This window comes from Rhincodon typus, chromosome 8, assembly GCF_021869965.1.
Source record: "Rhincodon typus isolate 14 chromosome 8, sRhiTyp1.1, whole genome shotgun sequence".
NCBI classification, from domain to species: Eukaryota; Metazoa; Chordata; class Chondrichthyes; order Orectolobiformes; family Rhincodontidae; genus Rhincodon; species Rhincodon typus.
Genome location: NC_063339.1, coordinates 45,556,416 through 45,577,939, shown reverse-complemented (window position 1 = coordinate 45,577,939; position 21,524 = coordinate 45,556,416). Strand labels below are relative to the sequence as shown.

The following is a 21,524-nucleotide window of genomic DNA, read 5'->3' as shown; positions in this document are numbered from 1 at the left end:
ATAATCACTTTCAAATTGCTACATTTTTCAATATCACTTTGTATATCTTAAAGAAATACAAACATCTACTTAGATTAAAATTCCAGCAACGGACCCTTACATTTTATAAAGAAATGAACCTGAGGCCTCATTTATTATGAGAATATTTGAGTGACCCATGAGATTTCTACTTTCTGCAACTTAATGCAGCATTTGAGGCAGAAAGTCATAGTTCAATATATTCACATTACACTGTAACCGAAGAGAAGTGGATGTGACCTTGTTATTAACCCTATTTATTGTGTTAGATACAAAAACGTCATACCTATTCCAGTATTATCATAAAGGGATCCAAACATACAACTTCATCTACATTGCAAGAAAACTGTCATAATTATTTTCATGAATGAACTTTGGCTAATCAGCATTAACTTGTTTAATATTAGCTTCTTCCCCAATTTAAAAAAAAACTAAGACCAAATATAACTTTACAAAGGTGGGATATTATCATATTAAGCATAATTACAGCACTTCTTCACAATTATATAATTCTCTTTATCTTAGTTTACAACCACAAACAACCATTATGTTATACTCAGGCCACATCACAGAACAAAAGCATCTGTCAATTCAAAAAAGTAATGGGTGAAAAATGTCCTCCTTCAGCTGATGTTTTGGTTGTGTCGACATTACAGAGTTATATTTGTTCTCTGCCAACATTTATACGGGTCATGCTGACCAAGTCTGACCAATTTCTTATCTATCACCAAGTTTAACGTCAGCATATGTAAAACTTTTTTCATTCTATATATTTTAGAGACTTGAACCCATTAATTGTGGTACAGTGATCACTTCTGAGAAACCTGAAGGAAGACAACGAGCATGCAAAACTCAGGTGAATTATTCCACATTAATTAAATGCATCCACTATATTACATTAAAGTCGAAACAATGGGGATAATGTGGGCAGGTGTTACGGCTGGAAAGGCTCAGAAATTTTGGCATTCCAATTATTTTGTTTTGCATCAACAGTTCCTTCCTCGATCCTTCCTACATCATGCAGCATACCCCAGTCTAGACAGTGACCAGACAGTACAAAATCATAGAAAGTAGGGCTGAATTCGACAACACTTAGCTGCTCCTCCCTGTTGCTCTCGAAGGTCTTTTGGAAGCCCCTCAACAAGAATGATTTTAACCTGTACTTCCCAACTCCCTGCTCTGTCCAACCTAGCAGCCCACCCCTCTTACCAAGACCTGCCAGCTTGACTCCACAGAAAGACACAGAATCACCATGTTCTGGTCTCCCAATTTCTCTTGTTTGGGGAAATCAATATGGTGCTAGTGGTGGCCACTCCTCCCAGTGCTACTGGAACAAAAGAGCTGCTGACCATTTTACTGGCTGATAGATCTTGGAGATGGGGGCTCCTTTCATTCAGGGTGCAAGTCCTAGCTTCAGCCAATTAAAGTTCCATTAAACGATCATAAGGTAAACTGGTCGAACCCAAGTGGGCCCACCCATGATTTTAGTGCTGGATGGAGGAGGAATCGATTCAACACAAAATGTGTGAAATTTGAAGCTAGGGACTGGATTTGATGTGCCCCTGATGGATGCTTGGAGGGTGGCACCCTTCCCAACCATTTCTGTAATATACCAGTGGCATGGTGGTTCAGTGGTTAGCACTGCTGCCTCACAGCGCCAGGGACCCAGGTTCAATTCCACCCTCAGGCGACTGTCTGTGTGGAGTTTGCACATTCTCCCCGTTTCTGTGTGGGTTTCCTCCAGCTTTTCTAGTTTCCTCACACAGTCGAAAGATGTGCAGGCTAGGTGGATTGGCTGTGCTAAATTGCCTGTAGTGTTCAGGGATGTGTAGATTTGGTGGCTTATAGGGGGATGGGTCTGGTTGGGATGCTCCCAGGGTCAGTGTGGACTTGTTGGGCCAAAGGGCCTGTTCCCACACTGTAGGGATTCTATGATCTATGATACCAATTCATTTGAATGAGTAATCAAGGTCAGTTAGGCTTGATCTAAATAATATGCTGTCCATGCCATTATATAGTTGGCATGGGTGCTTGAATGGGAATGGAAAAGCTATTTTAAAGTTTTTTTTTAAATTGTGTGAAGGAGGTTGGGTGCTATATCAGGTGTGGGGTGAGCGGGGTCGGGGGGGTGGGGGTGAGGGGTGGTGGAGATGGGGTGCCTGGTGGAGTGTGTCTCTGAACTTAGTACCATACCTTACTTCCTATCAGGGGGACGCAATGGCTAGTGGTATTATTGCTGGACTGTTAATTCAGAGACCCAGATAATGTTCTGGGGAGCACGTTCAAATCCAGCCACAGCAGATGGTGGAATTTGAGTTCACTAAAATATCCAGAATTAAAAATCTAATGATGATCATGAATCCATTGTCAATTGTTGGGGGAAAAATCCATCTGGTTCACTAATGTCCTTTAGGGAAGGAAACTGCCACCCTTACCTGGTCTGGTCTACATGTGATTCCAGACCCACAGCAATGTACTCTGAACTGCCCTCTGGGCAATTAGGGAATAGGGATGGGCAATAAATGCTGCCTAGGCAGTGACTCATCCCATTAATGAATTTTTTAAAAAATCTGCTTGCCTTCCCTAAGGTGGTTCAAGCCCTGTGGCCCCAAACCCATGACTTGTCTCACTGTAGGATCCATTGGGCCTCCTCTGTAGGACTGAGTGCAATCCTGGCACTGCCCCTACTGAGCTCTTGGCATTACCAGGACTGATAGTCTGGCAGCTTTGCAGGTGGGAATTCTTCCCAATAAGAGGTGGAAGCTCCACTGCTCAACACTATAGCCTGAGCTAGAGAGCAGTCTGCTCCCACATCCCATCTGTAAAATTCCATGCCAGGAGAGGGAAAGAGCAGTACTACTAAAGTGGATGTGAGTGGAGCAGAGGAGTAAAACCAGCATGACACCTTTACATCACTCTGTTTCACATTTATCCATGCCATTCATACTGTTTCATTCCACTGCCATCTTACCTTTAACGCTGCTTTGTTCCACTCACAGTCCAGTTTATTATGTTACTGCAATCAAGACCCGGTTCTTGTCTTTTATACTGCTCCCCTCAGCTTCCAGCCTTTACCATTTATGGACTGGGTGGGAGTTTAAGATAAATAGAAATGGAAATTTTTTGAATGTTTGGTAAGAATACATTGACACCACTGTATATAATAACAATGCTTAATAAACTAACTTGGATGCAGGTCCTGAAAACATATTTCAGTCAAAGATACAATTTAAATTACTCAGTTTTGCAAAGTAGCCAGTGTGTCAGAAAAAGCTGAATGGTATTAAACTGTGTTGCTTACTAACCATCTGGTGGAGATTGATTTGTTACATATAGTTTTGAAGCTTGTGGACAGCTTGTTCAGTTTGTGTTTCTCTGCAGTGATTTTCAGTTCTTTAGTACAATACAACTTGTTTAGCAATTATCAAGGGACCTTCCACCAGAAGTTAGTGATTTAGTAATATTTTTCATGTTGCATAAAAAAGATTTGTAACTCCTTTATATAAGTTTATAGAGAATATGATGAATCGCAAAGCTTCTACTGTTTTCATTTGGAATTTGTCAAATATACATGTATGTGACAGTGTCACTTTGTTAGTAAAACTGCAGGAAAGAAAAATAATTTGGAGTGGACTTCTTTTGTTGTTTCAACGGTGTGCCGAATGTTGTGTTATCTAATTCATGTCCTGTTGAGCAATAATAAAATCTCTCTGTGCAGTTTTAAAAACAACGAGCCAGGTTACTATAAATTTCCAAGATTTAGGTTCCACAAAGAATGTGTTATCGGTGACACAATGCAGAAAGGAGCGACCGTAAGGATATTGGAGCTTAAAATCAAAATGCTGCTAATACTCACCAGGTCAGGCAGCTTGGGCCATGGAGCAGGTTTCAAAATCTATGTCTGTGATTGGCAAATTAGCATTGGAAACATTGCACACAACTACCAAAAAGTCAATGACAAAGGCAAACAGTTGAAGGAAGATCGCCCATATGTATTTTGATTGTAGGAGCAGCGAGGGCAGGAGACAGAATCTATGATGAGCTGCTGTTCCAATCACAGGGCAAAATCTTCCACCTGCAGAGGAGCGTGGATCTGAGTAGGTAGAGTGGAAACATACCCAAACCTTTCCTGCCCCCCTCCCCAACTGGCATCACATTCTGTACGGGAAGATACATGTCGACCTTCCCACTCTGTGACCGGTTCAGGCCTTTAACTGACCAATTAAAGAGTTAGCACACCATCTTTGGAATTAACTTGCAGCTGCAGGCAAGCCTGGCACTGTGTGACATTCACAGTAGTGTTAATCCGTGAACAGTTTGAATGAAACCTTGGAGCAGTCCTCATTCACGGGAATCAGGGATCAAAGTGCCTGACAGGGAACTGGACGTTCGGCAGGGGATTGCTCACTTTTGCTCCTTAAACCTCTGTTCCTTTTTTTTTTACCACAACTTCCAATCCAAGAAACACCTATCCACATCCCACTCCAGGATGGTCTTCCACCAGCAGCCAAGACGCCCTCCATGATGGAGTGGAGCACAGAGCTGCTGATTATGGAGTCTGGATTCCAGGGGAAAGCACAGCAGTGCTTTGTCACGACGTGATAGGCGTGTGGTTTAGCAGGTTTTCCCTGCGTGATGCATAAGTCTCCACACGCTGATATGATGCTGGTGTGATTCCAGCCACAGATTCTGCCTCTCCCTTGTTGCTGCTCCAGCTCCTCCAATCACAGGTCTCTTTCCTCCTGTTTTTTTTTCCTGATCTTTCCCTTCACCTGGCTCGGTTGTCCAGCAGCACAGCCTAAATGTTGGATATAGCCTTGCACTTGGATCTGGTGAGTTCTCCCAGCAGATTGTTGAGCTGCTATCATTGCGATGGTGAGCTGGAGTCGGGGGGGGCGGGGTGTGGTCTCAGTGACGGCCCGGTCCAGGGGAGTCGACTCATGTGGGATTCTGGCCTCGACTGGCTCAACATAGTGAACATTGCAAGGCGAAGTAGCCAGTGGTAGCGCCAGGTGGGTCAGCTCTGAAGCAGTGGGTCTTGGCTTTGGCCTGAGCTGATACTAGCAATAGGATTGCTGCCTGTCATGGAGGTGTCACCATGGGTTCTGTGCTGTCTCTGTCCACTTTTGGCTGTCAGCTGCTAGGCCCCAGGCCTGAGACCTGGGGGAATTTAAAATATAAAAAGAAATTCACAAATCTTATGGATATTTGGGGCTGAATTTCTCAATTTGAGTTTGTGTTTTGTTGAGTCTGATTCACAGCAACTTTCCTCATTTTTTTTTCCACTTTTCACCTCAATAGTTAAGCATCCAGATTCTTGGTTGACTTTTTTGGGGAATTGCATGGCAGAAAAAGCAGAAGTGTTCATCATTGCTGGAACTTTCCAGATTCACAATGCAGGCTAAAGCCCAGTTGCACACCACTTCAGATGTTACAGGCCAGAGACTGTCTTTCACATGCTGCTTCTCAGCCATTATCACAATGGACATGGCCCAGAAAGGAAATCTGGCATTTTGTTTGACTGACAAGGATCTGGAAATGCTGGTGAATAGGATTGTGGAGAGGACAGTGGTGCTTCATCCATCAAAAGAGGCAATGCCATCAGACAAAGCCAGCCTGGAGTGAGATAGAGCCCTGGGTAAACGCTGTAGCCTCAGTAAATGTAATGCACAGAAGTGCACGAGGAAAGTGAATGCTCCTCTGCACTTTGCAAGTGCCACCATCTTCTCTGTCCAATCTCAGACTCAGAGAGCCATCACTCACTTTCATTTCGGCATTACACACAGCTCTCACCAAGTATCACGGACTACAATTCTCACTATGCATCATGTTCATTTAATGGCTTCCACCCACCTCATCCTCCCAAACTACTAGCACTCCATGCCCCCTGTCCTTACTCACTGGAACATTTCACTACACCTCCTGCTCCTGCATTACCATGAACAGCTCTTCCATCCACTCCCATCAGACACAATCCCTTCTTTTGTCTCATTGGAAAAATCGTCTTACAACCGGGTCAAAAGGACAGGGTTGGGATGGGGGAGGATGTGGTAGAGACAGTGCCAGATTTGGATTCCTCACACCATATGAAGCAAATATATTCGAGCTGGCTGGAGATGAGCATGACCTGTCATCTGGAGACCTCAATGGGTAATTAACCAATAATTTTCATTCTGCTGTGATGCACTGCTCTCTCACTGCCATCAACTGAATCTTTACCCCAGTAAAACAACTAATTGCCTAGCAGCATCGAGCAAAGGTCTGTCCTAAAGGGGCCATTGCTGGATATCTCCGATCCAACTCCACCTCTGAGGAAGAAGCCATTAAAACCTTGAAGGATTCACTTTGAAGGCTTTCACCTACCTTCTCCATTAGCTCAGCGACTATTATCTCAGTGGGTTCTCTTTCTAGTTTACCCTCAGGAGCACAACCTGGTGAAAGCATCAGTGACACATCTTCGCAGTAAGTTGGGGAAGAAGCACAGCAAGTCCTGAGCATACAGAGACCTCAGGAGAACAGGAAGCTGCTCAGCCCCAGGCAGAAGGTGATCCCATGGTTTCAGCCATTAATGGCTGGGTCATCCTGCAGAGACAGGCACAGGAAGAGCAGGCGGCTTTTCCAGAGGCACTCAGTAATTTGGATCAAAGGAGCTGCACTCCATCATTCCAACCATTGGTGCTCAGCATCAATGTCAAGGTGAGGGGTGGGGATGTGGTGTGGGGGGAAGGAGAGATAGGTACCCAGTGGGGGAATCATGAAAAGACACATGCAGAACCCTCAGACGTTTCCTCTCAAGACACTCCGGAGGTGCCCCACCCCACCACTTACCTCGTGCCAGGGACCTGCAGTCTTCCCAACTGAGAAGGGTGAGCCTGCATCTGGGCAGGAATCTCTCAGCTGATCTTGGCCCTTTAGACTGGAACGTCTCCACGGACAACTAGCAAAGCCTTCCAGGCCAAGAGGTCAACTACAAAGCAGAGTCCCTCTACCCCAGCTACATATTTCAGCACTGCATTTAGATGTAGTGGGAGAGAAAAGGAAGGAAAAAGCGTACTGAAGGCACAGGTGAAATATTTTTGCAAAGTTGTTTTTGTACTTTTGTAGACATATCCTCACCTGGACTCTTAAAATGTCTCCTCTGGTATCTTTGTTGGTGTCGGACCTGTTGCAATCATGCAAATGTTAGAGATGAGCAGCCCTTCAGACATCCCATGGATGTTAGAAGTTGCAATTGCCAAGTGTTGCTAATCTCTCATGAGCAAGTGGCTCTTGACTGCAGATGGCATCAGATATCTGGGAATCTTGAACCATGACATTGAGGACTGTAACCAAGCCATTACACTTTAACAAAAAAAGAAATTGCTGGAAAAGCTCAGCTAGTCTGGCAGCATCTGTAGATAGAAATCAGTTAACATTTCGGGTTGAGTGACCCTTCCTCAGAACTGCCAGAGGCAGTCACTGAAGAATATGATATGATGTTCAGAATGTGAAATGAGTTTTAGCAAATACTTTGTCGAACACCAGGAGTGACAGTGAAATTAATGACAGTGGACAAGAAAAATTATTGGAATGGAAAGTCATAGAGAGGAGCAGAACTTCTGCAAAGTGGACATGCCTGGAAGAGATGTGCGGATACTGTAAATCAGAAACAAAAACAGAAATTGCTGGAAAAGCTCAGCAGGTCTGGCAGCATCTGTGGAGAGAAATCAGCATTAACAGTTTGTGTCAAGTGACTCTTCCTCAGAACACTTTACACTTTACTCATTACACTTTAATATAGACAACATTGAGGCTAAGTGCAATGTGCAAGGATTGCACTGCTGTTCAAAGTTGGGAGATGTACAATGGGCAGTTCTTGTATCCAATCTCCCTCATAGTTCATTGACCTACCTAGTAAAGATGCACAAAGCACTTCCTGTCCCAAGCTCAACACTGTCATACAGGACGCACAAGCATTTCAGGTCAACTTAGCAGTCTGAAACATTGAGGCTAACTGATGATAAAAGAGTCAAAGGGAGAAAGCTTAGGATTGCTCTCAACGAGCTACCTATAATGAGAAACTTCATTGTACATTCAGATATCATTTGCCAACTGAAGTCTTAAGCTATTTAGCATTAATGCCATACAATCTTAGTGTCTAGGGATTCGGTTAGTGGGCAGGCTGGTTGCCAATGCAGAGTGATGCTAACAGCATGGGTTCAATTCCTGCATTACATCTAAATGCAGTGCTGAAGTATGTAGCTGGGGTGGAGGGACTCTGCTGAGGTTATCAGGAAGGACTCTCCTTCTCACCCTTTCTTGTTGCCTGACGCTTGGTGACCCTCAGGTTAAACCACCACCAGTTATTGCTGTCTAATGGGAAACCAGCCCTATGGTCCAGTAAGGCTATGCCAACTTTACTCTTTTTAGTGCACTGTCTTACTGCTGCATTTTCCCTAGTTGTTAATTAGACCTGAAATGTGTAGGCACTTGAAAGTGGGAATCACCCAAAGATATCAAGGGTACAATCAGATGGATAGCAAAGCATTTATTCTCCAACTGCACATCTGGTAGGTGTTTCTGGGAGGTAGAATTGGTCCTTGGTCTTGAAATCATTGGCATTTTTTTCTCTGGTTCCTTTTCAATACTTCTATTTTGTCAATGGATGTTCTCAAAGAATTTATACAAGAGCTTCCTCCAGATCAGTTTCTTTTGAATAAGGGTTTCCCATGCATTGACATCCATGTTGTATTGCCTGAGGAAAGCCTTCAGAAGTCTTTGAAATACTTCCTTTGACCTTCGCTGTTTTAAGGGCCTTCTTTGAGCTGGGTGAAACTGATTTGCTTTGGTAGTCAAAAATCAGGCATCCTAAACACATGCCCGGCCCAGTGGAGTTGGTTTCAGGTGACCATGGCCTCGATCCTGATACTTTTAGCTGCTTCAAGGATGCTGATGTTAGTATGCCTGTCCTCCCAGCTGATGCCAAGAATCCATCTCAAACAGCATTGATGATATTCCTCAAGGGCCTTGAGATAATATCTATATGTAGTCCAAGTATTGAAATCCTATAGAAGAGTCTGTGTATATTAGGAAGCTTAAAGTTTAACTTGTCAGCATTTCTGGACCCATGATTTTCTTTCATACCTGCAAGAGTGAGAGTATCTGGAGAGACAATGGGGATTTGTTTATATTGTAAGAGTTTGGACAGAATGAATAATGAAAAGCATTAGCGTGTGCTATTGGTTGAGAAGAATGAGAAATTGATTTCTTTTTGCTTGGGGGGATGAATCATAGCATGGAAAGCCTTAGGTTTCAGTTTGCACAAGTCCTGGTGGAAGTCAAACATAAACAGTTTCTCCTGGAGAAAGGAGTTAGTTTAGAACTATTAAGAATTAGGTTACGTCAGTGACAACAAGGTGTAGAGCTGGATGAACGCAGCAGGCCAAGCAGCATCAGAGGAGCAGGAAGGCTGACGTTTCGGGCCTAGACACTTCTTCAGAAAACTGTTACGTCAGTATAAGGGCTTACTTCGAAAGTTCTAGACCAGAAATGTTTGGGTAAAACCCTGAAGTGATTATTTGAATGTAAGAAAATTTAGGCTCAGTTGTCAATAAAAGACTAGCAAACTCTCAAGACCAGGAACTGCAAAAGACAGTCAATTCAAACCTGTAGATGTGACAGAGAAAGGAACTCCGTCTGATGTTTGAATACTGTAAAGTACTGTAAAGATGGTGTTGGAATAAATGAGATTATATTTTATCGTGCATTTCATAACTTTGAGATTGTGTTATGTGTAAACAGTTTGGTTTATTCTATTTTATCTTCATTATTTTGTGTAATGAACTTCTGTTTTTTTTAATTAAAATCAGATATGCAGCATTGTGTGCTTGTGTTTCAGTGAAAGACCACTTCATTTAATTTTTATAAAATCATACATCAAGCCAGATTTCAGTCTGGGACCTGACTGATGGTAACGTCATCTGGAATCATAATACTACTAATGAGATGTGAATACATGCAATTAGGACAGAAACCACTTAATAGCAAGAATTGAAAATTGTCATTTAAAGCTTATGGGGAAAATAAGGAAGTAGTTACTTGACTTTTAGATTCCAATTTTTTTCATTCTCTCAGCTTTTTCTCAGTAGTCTCACTATTCCCAACACTGCTTCAGAGAGGATTTTTTGTGGATGGACACATTGAAAGAACTAATAGTTTAATTTATCTTTAATTTTTTTAAGACAATTTTTCAACACTTAAGTTCTTACAATGATGTGGAACAGCACTTTTATGGATTATGTTATAAATTGAAAACCTCTTATCCTAATAGACAAAAGTGTAACTAGGAAGAGAATAGGGCCCCTTAAGGTGCCCATGCTGATCTTATGTGTGAAACCGCAGGAGAAGGGTTTGATACTAAACCAGCATTTTGCATCAGTGTTTACTGTGGTGAAGGATATGGAAGTTAGAGAACTTGGGGAAATAAATAGCGAGATCTTGAAAAGTGTCCATATTACAGAGGAGGAGGTGCTGGACGTCTCAAAATGCATAAAGGTGGATAAATCTCCAGGCCATAATCAGGTGTACCTAGCACTTCGTGCGAAGCTAGGGAAAAGATTGCTGGGCCCCTTGCTGAGATATTTGTATCATTGATAGCCATGGGTGAAATGCCAGAAGACTGGAGGTTGGCTAACATGGGGGAATCCAAAACTAGACAGCATACATTTAATGTGAGTAGGGAAAGACCAAAAGGGACCTAAGAGGCAACATTTTTCACACAGAGAGTAGTGTGTGTATGGAATGAGCTGCCAGAGGAAGTGATGGGGGTGCTGGTACAATTCCAACATTTAACAGGCACCCGGACGGGTACATGAGTAGGAAGGGTTTAGAGGGATATTGGCCAAATGCTGGCAAATGGGACTAGCCTACTTTGGGATATCTGGTCAGCATAGATGAGTTAGACCAATATGTCTGTTTCCATGCTGTCCAGCTCTATGGCTGTAATAGGTTTTATAATATTACATACTGAGATTAACACCATCTTCACAAATAGAAAAGAGGGAATTTTGCTTGATAATGTTCTCCAGAATATATTTTGACAGCATTATCATAACCTGCACTTCTTCCTAAGGCACAAGAAATACAAGCAGAAATTGCAAAGCAATTTTCCGGGAGACGACAGCAAATCCAAAAGATGCAATATGAAAAGCAAAGAAGACAGCAGGAGGTCAGTATTTTTTTAACTATCAAGGGTCTGTTGTGTCCCATTTTACAATTAAATGTCTGCAATGCAGTAGGTGGAAATCAGGATGGTTAGTCAATTCTCTCAATTGCATTGTCATCATCTTAGGAATACCACAAAAGTATTACTTGCAAAACGAATTTTCCTTGTCAGCTAGCCCAAATTTACGTAATAGAAAGTGCAAATATAATAATGCTACTCACGGTAGCAAGTTAGAATATAATTATTTTAACTATATAAAGATATGTAATAGATTTTAGGAAACAGGGAAAAGATGGTCAGGAATATCTACAAGGCTGGAGGTGGATAAGCTGCAGTGTTGAGTATTGGTATGAAGGAGGTAGACCAGATTGGTGGTAGGTCTGATGATAGTGGCAGGAGGACTTCAGATGGAACAAAAGGCCTGAGCAGTTGAGAACAGGTGGTGGGCAGACCTATCTCGAACAAGTTCAAACCAAAACTGAATTATTGAAATTGACCATGGATAATGTTCAGAGAACAGTAGTAATAGACCAGTAGTAGTAGACCAGGCTAATGCCCTGGGGTCATGTTCCAATTTTAACACGGCAGATTGTGAAATTTGAATTCAATAGTTCAAAAAAAGATTGCAGTAAAAAGCTGGTGCAATTGAGCCAAATAACTGCCAAGTGGGTGGAAGGGCAAAGGGGCCTCTTTCCATGCTTTAAAACTCTATGAATTGAAGACTTTTTGACCAGGAAATATGCTAGTTTTACACAGGTTATTGATGCTAAGATTCAAATCAAATAAATATAGTGGGCCCCCAATTTACAAATTGTCAGATTTATGAATGCTTGGACATATGAATGTGATCTTAGACTGATTGATTATTTTGGTACAAGTGACAATAAAATCACAGTGAAAAGCTTTGTTTACGAGTGACACAGGCAGATCAAGCAAAGGAGGTACAGATCAAAAAGACTTACAGGTTACATTGCAGGTTACATTATTTGAGGCTAGAGTCCATTCAACAGTCTGATAACGGCTGGAAAGAAAATGTCCCTGAACCTGCTCGTGCGTGTGTTCAGGCTTCTGTATCTTCTGCCTGATGGAAGAGGTTGTAGGAGGTCATTACCAGGGTGCGATGTTGGCCACCTTTCCGTGTAAATGGAGCCCTGGATGGAAGGTTGGCTTCTGTGATGGTCTCGGCTGTGCACACCCCCTTCTGTAGTTTTTTTACTGTACTGGGCAGAGTTATTGCTAGACCAGGCCATTATGCACCCAGACAGTATGCTTTCAATGGTGCATCTGTAGAAGTTGGTGAGGGACCTTATGGACATGCCAAATTTCCTGAGCTGCCTGTGGAAGAAGAGGCATTGTTGTGCCTTCTTGACTCTCGCATTTAGGTGGGAAGTCCAGGACAGGTCGTCAGTTATCGTCATCAAGGAACTTGATGCTGTTCACCCTCTGGACCTCAGTTCTGTTGATGTAGATGGGGGCATGTTCTCCTCCTTTCTTTCTGAGGTCAATGATCAGTTCTTTAGTTTTGCTGACATTGGGAGACAGATTGTTTTCATTACACCACATCACCAATCTCTCTATCTCCCTTCTGTATTTTGACTCGTTGTTGTTAGATGTCTGTCTCACTACAGTGGTGTTGTCAGCGAACTTATAGATTGCTTTCGTTCAGAATTTGGCAACACAGCCGTAGGTGTAGAGGCAGTACAGTAGGGGACTGAGGATGTGTCCTTGGGGGGGCTCCAGTGTTGAGTGTTATTGTGGAGGAGGTGCAGTTACCTAGCCTCACTGGTTGCGGCCTATGGGTCAGAAAGCTGGGGATCAAGTTGCAGAGGGTAGAGCCAAGACCAAGGTCTCAGGGTTTTGAGATCAGTCTGGAGGAAATAGTGATGTTGAAGGTGGAGCTGTGGTCAACGAACAGAAGTCTGACCTAAGTGTCTTTGATGTCCAGATGTTCCAGGGATGAGTGCAGGGCTAGGGATATGGCATCTTCTGTGGGCCTGTTATGTCAGTAGCCAAACTGTAGGGAATCAAGGCAGGCTGGGAGACTGGAGTTGATGTGGGCCATGACCAGCCTCTCAAAGTACTTCATGATTATTGAGTTCGGAGCCACTGGGCAGTAGTGGTTAAGGCACACTGCATGTGCTTTCTTAAGTATATGGATGATTGTGATCTTATTGAAGCAGGTCGGGACTTCGGCTTGTAGGAGGGAGAGTTTGAAGATATCGGTGAACACCTCCACCAGTTGGTCCGCACAGGATCTGAGTGCTCGGCCGGGGACACCGTCCGAGCCTGTCACTTTCCTTGGGTTGACTTTTCCTGTACTTACGAATGGCTACTTTATATTGTCTTGTATCGTGTTCCGACTTGTGTACAAATCAACTTGTAAATGTCTCAAGAATGGAGCCTGCTCACAACCTGGGGACAGCCTGTAGCATGAATTCTACAGTGTCAGAAACATATTGCACAATTGTTTCTACATTAAACTGTTCTGTAATAAAAGGAAGCTATTAATTAGCAATTCCATTCGTCCGGCAACAGACTGAATCAGGTTTTCTTATGCTTTAGGATTTTGCCTAAAACAATCTTTGCATAGAATAGTCCGTACAGAAGCAGGCCTAGTCTATGCTGGCACTTATACTTTCCATGAATGTCCCCCCATTCAATCTATCTTATATTATCCTTTTGACATATCTTTTTATTACTTTTCTGCGAGCTATTTGGTGCAGCCATTTCTGGTCGCAGCAAATTCCACTTTCTCCTATTTCCCTATCGTATTTATTAACAATTGTCTTGTATATATGACCTCGGTTTGTAATCTCCCAGAAGTGGAAACATTCTCTTCGCATCCACCTAACCAAACCATTTATAATATAAAGAATTTATTTGGTCTCCTCTTAAGTTTTTCAAAAGGAAAAAACCCAACTTTTTCAATTGGTCCCTGTACCTAACCTTCCACCTGTAAGTTATTGTAAGTTGGTAAATTGCTGTTGCACTTTCTCCAGTGGCCTTTTTAATAGTGTGGCCACAGTACTTTAAGATTAACATAACTTCAGGACTTTTGAATTTAAACTTCTAGAAATAAATTCCAGCGCTTTGTTTAGTTTTAGTTGATTCACTGGCCAATGGTGCTACTTTTAATGAATTGTTTACATGCATCCTTAGATCTTTTGGCTCTTGAACCCCATTCAGTCTCTTATTTTAAAAATGTAGGCAATATTTCTTTTTTTTCCTCCCAAAGTCCATCACCTCACATTTATCAATGTTCATGTTTATTTGCTAATTAGTCTGCAAATGTTCTACTATTTTCTTCTACTGCGATGAATTCTCTCTCAGTATTAGTTACATTAGTCTGTACACGTCCCCTCCTCTCTAGGTTTGGTGTCCTCTGCAAACTTTAGTGATGCTGATGTTGAGTTACTGATGCCCAAGTTCATGTCATTGACATAAATCTTGAATAACCATGGTTCCAACACGGATGGATGGAATAAAACTCATGGATTCTTTGTTCCTGTGAATAATTACTCTTTAATCCTGCTTGCTGCTTTCTAACCTTATAATCACAATTTTACTATCCATTCAGTTATTTGTCTTCTTGCTCCATATATTCTAACTTTTGTCAGGAGCCTACTAAATGTGCTATCAAAGGCTTTTAAAAGTGTAAATAAATGACATTTAATGCAAGATCCTTATCCACACTTGCAGTTAGCTCTTTAACAAATTAGGTCGGTTATACATGACTTAGCCTTTATTTTTATTATATTTGTTGCCATTAGGTGCTCTTCTCTCACTTTTGTTTTGTAAAGCATTATTGTTTTTCATGTCACAGGTCTATATATCCCAGGATTTGTTCTTTCTCCCTTTTCCTATTTTAAGGATCAACATTTAGCTCTCCATTGGTCTCTGGCAGTACATTCTGTCCTATGATTTCTTGTATTTTTAAATAGTGCCTCTACTCTATCACACCTAGTTTTCTCGAATATGCCTGGGTGCATACCATCTAGACCTGGGATCTTGTCCTCTTTCAGTATTGAAGCCATATTCTTCAACAGAGTTCTATCCAGAATTTATTAGAGATAAATAGGATACAGAGAATTCAAATTTATAATTTTGATAAAAGTACAATAATTGCCTATTTTTACCATCAGTGTCTGAGATGCAGACATAATCTAACCATGCAGTAAAGCGGAGAGAACCTACTTAAATTCAAATGGAATGAAATATCATAACCTTGAAGTTTTGATTCACTTTGTAATCATTTTTTTTGCTCAAGGTTCATATTCAGCTTTCAGTTTAAAGTTTTATAATTTATTTTTTCATAACCTAATGAAAATACTGGTCATGGTTTTGCTCATTTCTTTGAACAGGCAATTCACCTGCAGGAACAGACCGAACTGAAGAGGAGTCTTCACCTGGAGACTGGCAAAACTAAACAGAAAATAAAGGATCTCGGAGCCAAAAAAGCAAGGGAAACAGCACAAAATAACACCCAACAAGATCAGTACTGTATTGCAGTAGCATGTGATGAAACATTCAGTAAAGATGATGGTAACTAAATTATTCTTTGGGTTAAATGGAAAGACACTGATGAATTATTTTAATAAGAATTCTGGGCCTAGCTGTTAAATGGTGTGATTTCTTGACATTTTTCAAGTTGTAATTCAAAATATTTTGTGTTTACAGAAATGTATTTTGAATAGTATTTTGTATTAATATTGGACCATTTTCCTACTTCCAAACTGTGGGTTGTTTTTGGCCGGGGGAGGTTTAGCTGTATATCAGAAGGATGTGCTTGTGCATGAATGCAAAACACATCACCTCACACAGATATAATCTTCTACCAAATACAGCAGTCAAAACAAATATTGAGGTAGATTTTATTCTTCCTACAGAAACATAAGGTTTTTGAAAACCACATAATTTACAACATTGTCAAATTTGAACAACTTTTCAAGTTCAGGTTCATTTCTAAGAAATGCTGATGTCTTTGCCATAAGCAAGTAATCATCCTGAACCAGAGATTTTTAAAAAAACCTGTAGCCACATAGCCTGTAACCCTGCTATTCTCCTTTGGTTATTTGGTTCACATGGATGAGAAATTGGGCCATGATTGTTTGGTTTTCATTCAACAATCCTCAAAATTGCTAAGTGGCCTTTCTCAATATAATACAGGACAGGAACAGGCCTTTCGGCACACCAAGTCTGCGCCAGTTCCTCGTCCTTAATTAGACCCACTATTTATTGCTTATAATTGATTTCTATCCCTTTGTTTGTCTCTCGTTCATATGTCTATCAAGATATGCTTTAAACGTTGCTAACGTGCCTGCTTAAAGAAGGGGCAGGACTGGCAGCTTAACATTCCAAGATACCGCTGTTTTAGACAGGACAGAAAGGGAAACAAAAGGGGTGGGGGAGTTGCATTGCTGTTTAGGGATCACATCACAGCTGTGTTGAGAGAGGATACATCGGAGGAAACTTGCATTGAGGCATTATGGGTGGAGCTCAGGAATAGGAAGAGTGAAATCACAATATTAGGAGTCTTCTATAGACCTCCTAACAGCCCACATGAGACAGAGGAGCAGATATGTAGTGAGACACTAGAAAGGTGTGAAAAAAGCAGGGTAGTTGTGGTGGGTGACTTCAACTTTCCTCTTATTGACTGGGACTCCCTTAGAGCCAAGGGTTCAGATGGAGAACAATTTGTTAGGAGGGCTTTTTGAGACAGTATATTGACAATCCAACCAGAGAGGAGGCCATACTAGACTTGGTATTAGGGAATGAGCCAGGACAGGTGATCGATGTTTTAGTAGGAGAGTATTTTGGGCTGAGTGACCATAACCCCATAAGATTTTGAGTAGTCATGGACAAGGACAAGAGTGGCCTTTAGGTGAGGGTTTTTAATTGGGCAAATTAGATAAGAACTGGGGAATGTGGATCGGGAGCAGTTATTTGACGGCAAATCTATGTCTGGCATGTGGGAGGCTCTTAAAGACCAGTTGATTAAAGCACAGAACATGAATATCCCTGCAAAATTCAAGGATAGGAATGGCAAGATCCAGGAACCATGGATGACAAGGGAAATTGTAAACTTAGTTAAAAGGAGAAAGGAAGCATATGATAGGTCTAGGCGGCTACAAACTGACAAAGCTGTTGAGGAGTATAGAGAAAGTAGGAAGGAACTTAAATGCAGAATTAGGAAGGCTAAAAGGGGCCATGAAATGTCTTTAGCAAACAGGGTCAACGAGAATCCAAGGCTTTTTGTGCATATATTAGAAGAAAGAGAGTAGTAAGTAAAGAGCAGGCCCTCAAGGACAAAGGAGGAAAGTTATGCATGGAGCCACAGGAAGTGGGAGAGATCTTTAATAAGTACTTTATATCGGTATTCACCAAAGAGAAGGACATGACTGATGTTGAGGTCAGGGATGAGTGTGTGAATACTCTAGACAATGTCAATATAGTAAAGGAGGAAGTTTTGGATATCCTAAATTGCACTAAGGTAGACAAGTCACCAGGGCCAGATGGGATCTATCCCATGTTATTTGTGAGAGACAAGGGAAGAAATAGCTAGGGCATTAGCAGATATCTTCACATCCCCTTTGACCGCAGGCGAGGTTCCAGAGGACTGGAGATTAGCCAATGATATTTCCTTGTTTAAGAGAGGAAGCAGGGGTAATCCAGGAAATTATAGGCCAGTGAGTGTGACATCTGTGGTGAGGAAGTTCTTGGAGAAGATACTGAAGGACAAGATATATGCACTTCTGGAAGAAAATGGACAAGTTAGTGACAGGTTTCATACAGGGAAGGTCATGTCTCACCAACCTGATCGAATTTTTTGAAGAAGTGACAAAGATAATTGATGAGGGAAGAGTTGTGGATGTAGTTTATATGGACTTTAGTAAGGCATTTGATAAAGGCCCACATGGCAGATTGGTACAAAAACTAAAATCACATAGGATTCAGGGTGGGCTGGCTAGATGGATACAAAACTGGCTTAATAAAAACCGAAAGAACTGCGGATGCTGTAAATCAGAAACAAAAACGAAATTGCTGGAGAGACTCAGTAGGTCTGGCAACATCTGTGAATCAAAAAATGGAGTTAACGTTTCGGGTCTGATGACCCTTCCTCAGAACTGATGGTGGCTGGGAAAACATTAGTTTATATTCACAAAACTGGCTTGGTCGTAGTAGACAGAAGGCAGCAGTTGAAGGGTGTTTTTCAGAATAGAGACCGGTAACTAGTGGTGTTCCACAGGGATCAACAGATCCTCTGTTGTTTGTAGTATACATAAATGATTTGAAGGAAAATGTGGGTGTTATGATTAGTAAGTTTGCAGATGACACGAAGATTGGTGGAGTTACTGATAGTGCTGGCGATTGTAAAAGGATACAACAGGATATAGATAGATTGGTGACTTGGGCACAAATGGCAGATGGAGTTTAATCCAGACAAATGCGAGGTGATGCATTTTGGAGGATCAAATTCAGGTGTGAATTATACTGTAAATGGCAAAACCCTTAGGAACATTAACATACAGACAGATCTGGTCGTGCAGGTCCACAGTTCCCTAAATGTGGCAGCACAGGTGGCCAAAGTGATTAAGAAGGCATATGGTGTGCTTGCCTTCATCTGTCGGGGCATGGAGTACAAGAGTTGCTTGTTAGGCCGCATTTGGAGTACTGTGTGTAGTTTTGGTCGCCACACTACCGGAAGGATGTGGAAGCTTTGGAGAGAGTGCAGAGAAGGTTCACCAGGATATTGTCAGGTCTCAAGGGCATTGGATATGAGGAAAGGTTAAAAAGACTAGGATTGTTTTCACTGGAAAGGTGGCAGCTGAGAGGAGACCTGATAGAGGTCTACAAAACTATGAGAAGGCATAGACAGAGTGGATAGTCAGAGGCTTTTTCCCAGGGCTGAAGTTTCAATTACAAGGGGACACAGGTTCAAGGTGAGAGGGGCAAAATTTTAAGGGAGGTATGCAAGGAAAGTTTTTCATGCAGAGAGTGGTAGGAGCCTGGAATGTACTGCCAGAGGAGGTGGTGGAAGCAGGCACATTGGTGACATTTAAGAGGCATCTGGATGGTTACATGAATAGGCAGGGAATAGAGGGATATGGACCGAATAAGAGCAGAAAGTTCGTTTTGTAGTTTAGCCAGGGCATAATGATTAACACAGGCTTGGGGGGCCATAGGGCCTGCTCCTACGCTGTACTTCTCTTCTGTTCTTTCGTTCTTTGCTTCCACCATCTCCACTGGCAGTGCATTCCAGGCACCCAACACCCTCTGTGTGAAAAATTCTCCCCTAAACTTTCCCCCTCTCACCTTGAACCTGTGGCTTGTTACAGTTGACCTTTCCACCCTGAGAGAAAGTCTCTGACTATCCAACTTATCTATGCCTCTCCATTCAAGCAGCTGTTCTTTGCTTCCTAACAAGCATTGAAGAATTAGATTTATAGGGTTGAATCTTAAATTTCTTTTTGCAAAGTCCAAATTGCATCAAGGTTTTTGGAGGCACCTCTACTGTGAGGCCTAGTGAGTTTTCTCGCTGTATCTTACCCAATTCAACTCTGCCCCTATGGCTTTCTGCTTCTATCTCAATGTGTTCATGGTCTCCCAAACCTCCAAATCCCATCCTGATAGCCCTTCCTGTGAAGCCCATAGGCTTTGCATCCCCCCAAGTTGGTCCACCAACATAGAGCTTAACGAACAGTCATTCTCCTTAATTGCCAATTCATCACTATCTCGTGAGAAACTTGGAATGCTGCTTATCAAATGCATTAAAGAGGGATTGAGGGCCCTTGTGGTGTAGTGGCAGTATCCCTATCTCTAGACTAGGAGGCCTGGGATCAAGCCCCACCTGGTCCAGATGTGTATAGTAACAAATCCAAATAGATTGATTAGAAAATATATAAGAGATGGAGGCCACATGTTCCCAACTTCAAAATAAGCCTCACTGACTTCTCATCCGATTTTGCCACAAATCTTCTCATATTCCACGTACTCAGACCCCTTTAAGATTCTGCCCATAGAAATGACTGGCTCAGAGCTTTGATGAAGAGTCATCTAGACTCGAAACATTAGCTTGTTCTCTCCATGGATGCTGCCTGAACTGCAGTGATCTCCAGCATTTTTCATTTCCAGTACTGCTCTTGACGTGTTCTCCTGCAATTCTCACTGATCCAGGGTTGATCTCCTGCTTTGACGGCAGTGGTAGAGTGAGAGATATACTGGACCGTGATATTATAAATTGTGGCTGAATACAATTCATTTGCTGATGGTAGCTCACAGTGCCTCATGAATTTCCAGTTTTGAGCTATTAGATATGCCACCGAATATGATGGAAAAAATGCTCAGTATGAAGATAGGATTTGGTTTTGACAAGGACTGTGTAACAGTTATTCCTACCAATATTACCATGGACATATGCATCTGGCAGGTAGTTGGTTGAGGATGCATCACCAGAGTAATTAACAGCTTGATCAGTGGTGGTGCAATGGACCCACTCTCAATCATAGAACCACCCACTTGAAATAAAACAATGAGCTGCATATGCTGGAGATCTAAAACAAAAACAGAAATTGCTGGTGAAACTCGGCAGATCTGTTGTCATCTGTGGAGACAAAGCAGAGTTAACATTTCGAGTCTGGTGACTCTTCATCAGAAGTGCATTCAATGCTTTTGTTGCCCTAATTGCTTCTCCAAGTGGTGTTCAACATGGAGGAATACTGATTCATTAGCTGAGGGGGTGTAGTAAACTTGCTGATATTTGACCTGAATCAGTCAATTTTGAGGATTTCCGTTGCTACTCAGTCCCAAATGCCACTACCTGTTGTGGACCAAGCTTGCCAATGATATAAGACATAATCAGGAATGATGCAACATTCACTCTAAGGTATGAGTTAGTAAGTACGAGTATGTTGCTTGACTAGCCTGTACGACATCTGTCTCTATTTTCGCACAAGTCTCCAGACATTCCTTTGTTTGAAGGGCTGACTGATATCGTTATGTCTTTGTCATTTCTGGCTCCTAGGTCAGTATCACTTGGTGTGTTCCATTTTATTGCTTTTTGACTTTTCAATGGTGATTTGATGCAACTGATGATTGGCTTCCTAGGCAGTTAACAGTGAACATATTAATATGTGATATAACAAGGTGTAGAGCTAGATGAACACAGCAGGCCAAGCAGCATCATAGGAGCAGGAAGGCTGACGTTTCGGGCCTAGACCCTTCATCAGAATTCTGAAACGTCAGCCTTCCTGCTCCTGCGATGCTGCTTTGCCTGCTGTGTTCATCCAGCTCTGCACCTTGTTGT

General features: G+C 42.0%; 1 protein-coding gene across 1 annotated transcript in view; it reads left to right on the top strand.

Moving 5' to 3' along the window:
- Positions 1–21,524, top strand: part of ccdc198 (coiled-coil domain containing 198) — a 64,765-nt gene that overhangs the window by 7,990 nt on the left and 35,251 nt on the right. The window contains exons 3-5 of the mRNA XM_020509691.2: positions 797–874; positions 11,129–11,224; positions 15,583–15,763. Of these exons, the coding sequence (XP_020365280.2) occupies positions 797–874; positions 11,129–11,224; positions 15,583–15,763 (355 nt within the window). The remainder of the gene's footprint in view (positions 1–796; positions 875–11,128; positions 11,225–15,582; positions 15,764–21,524) is intronic.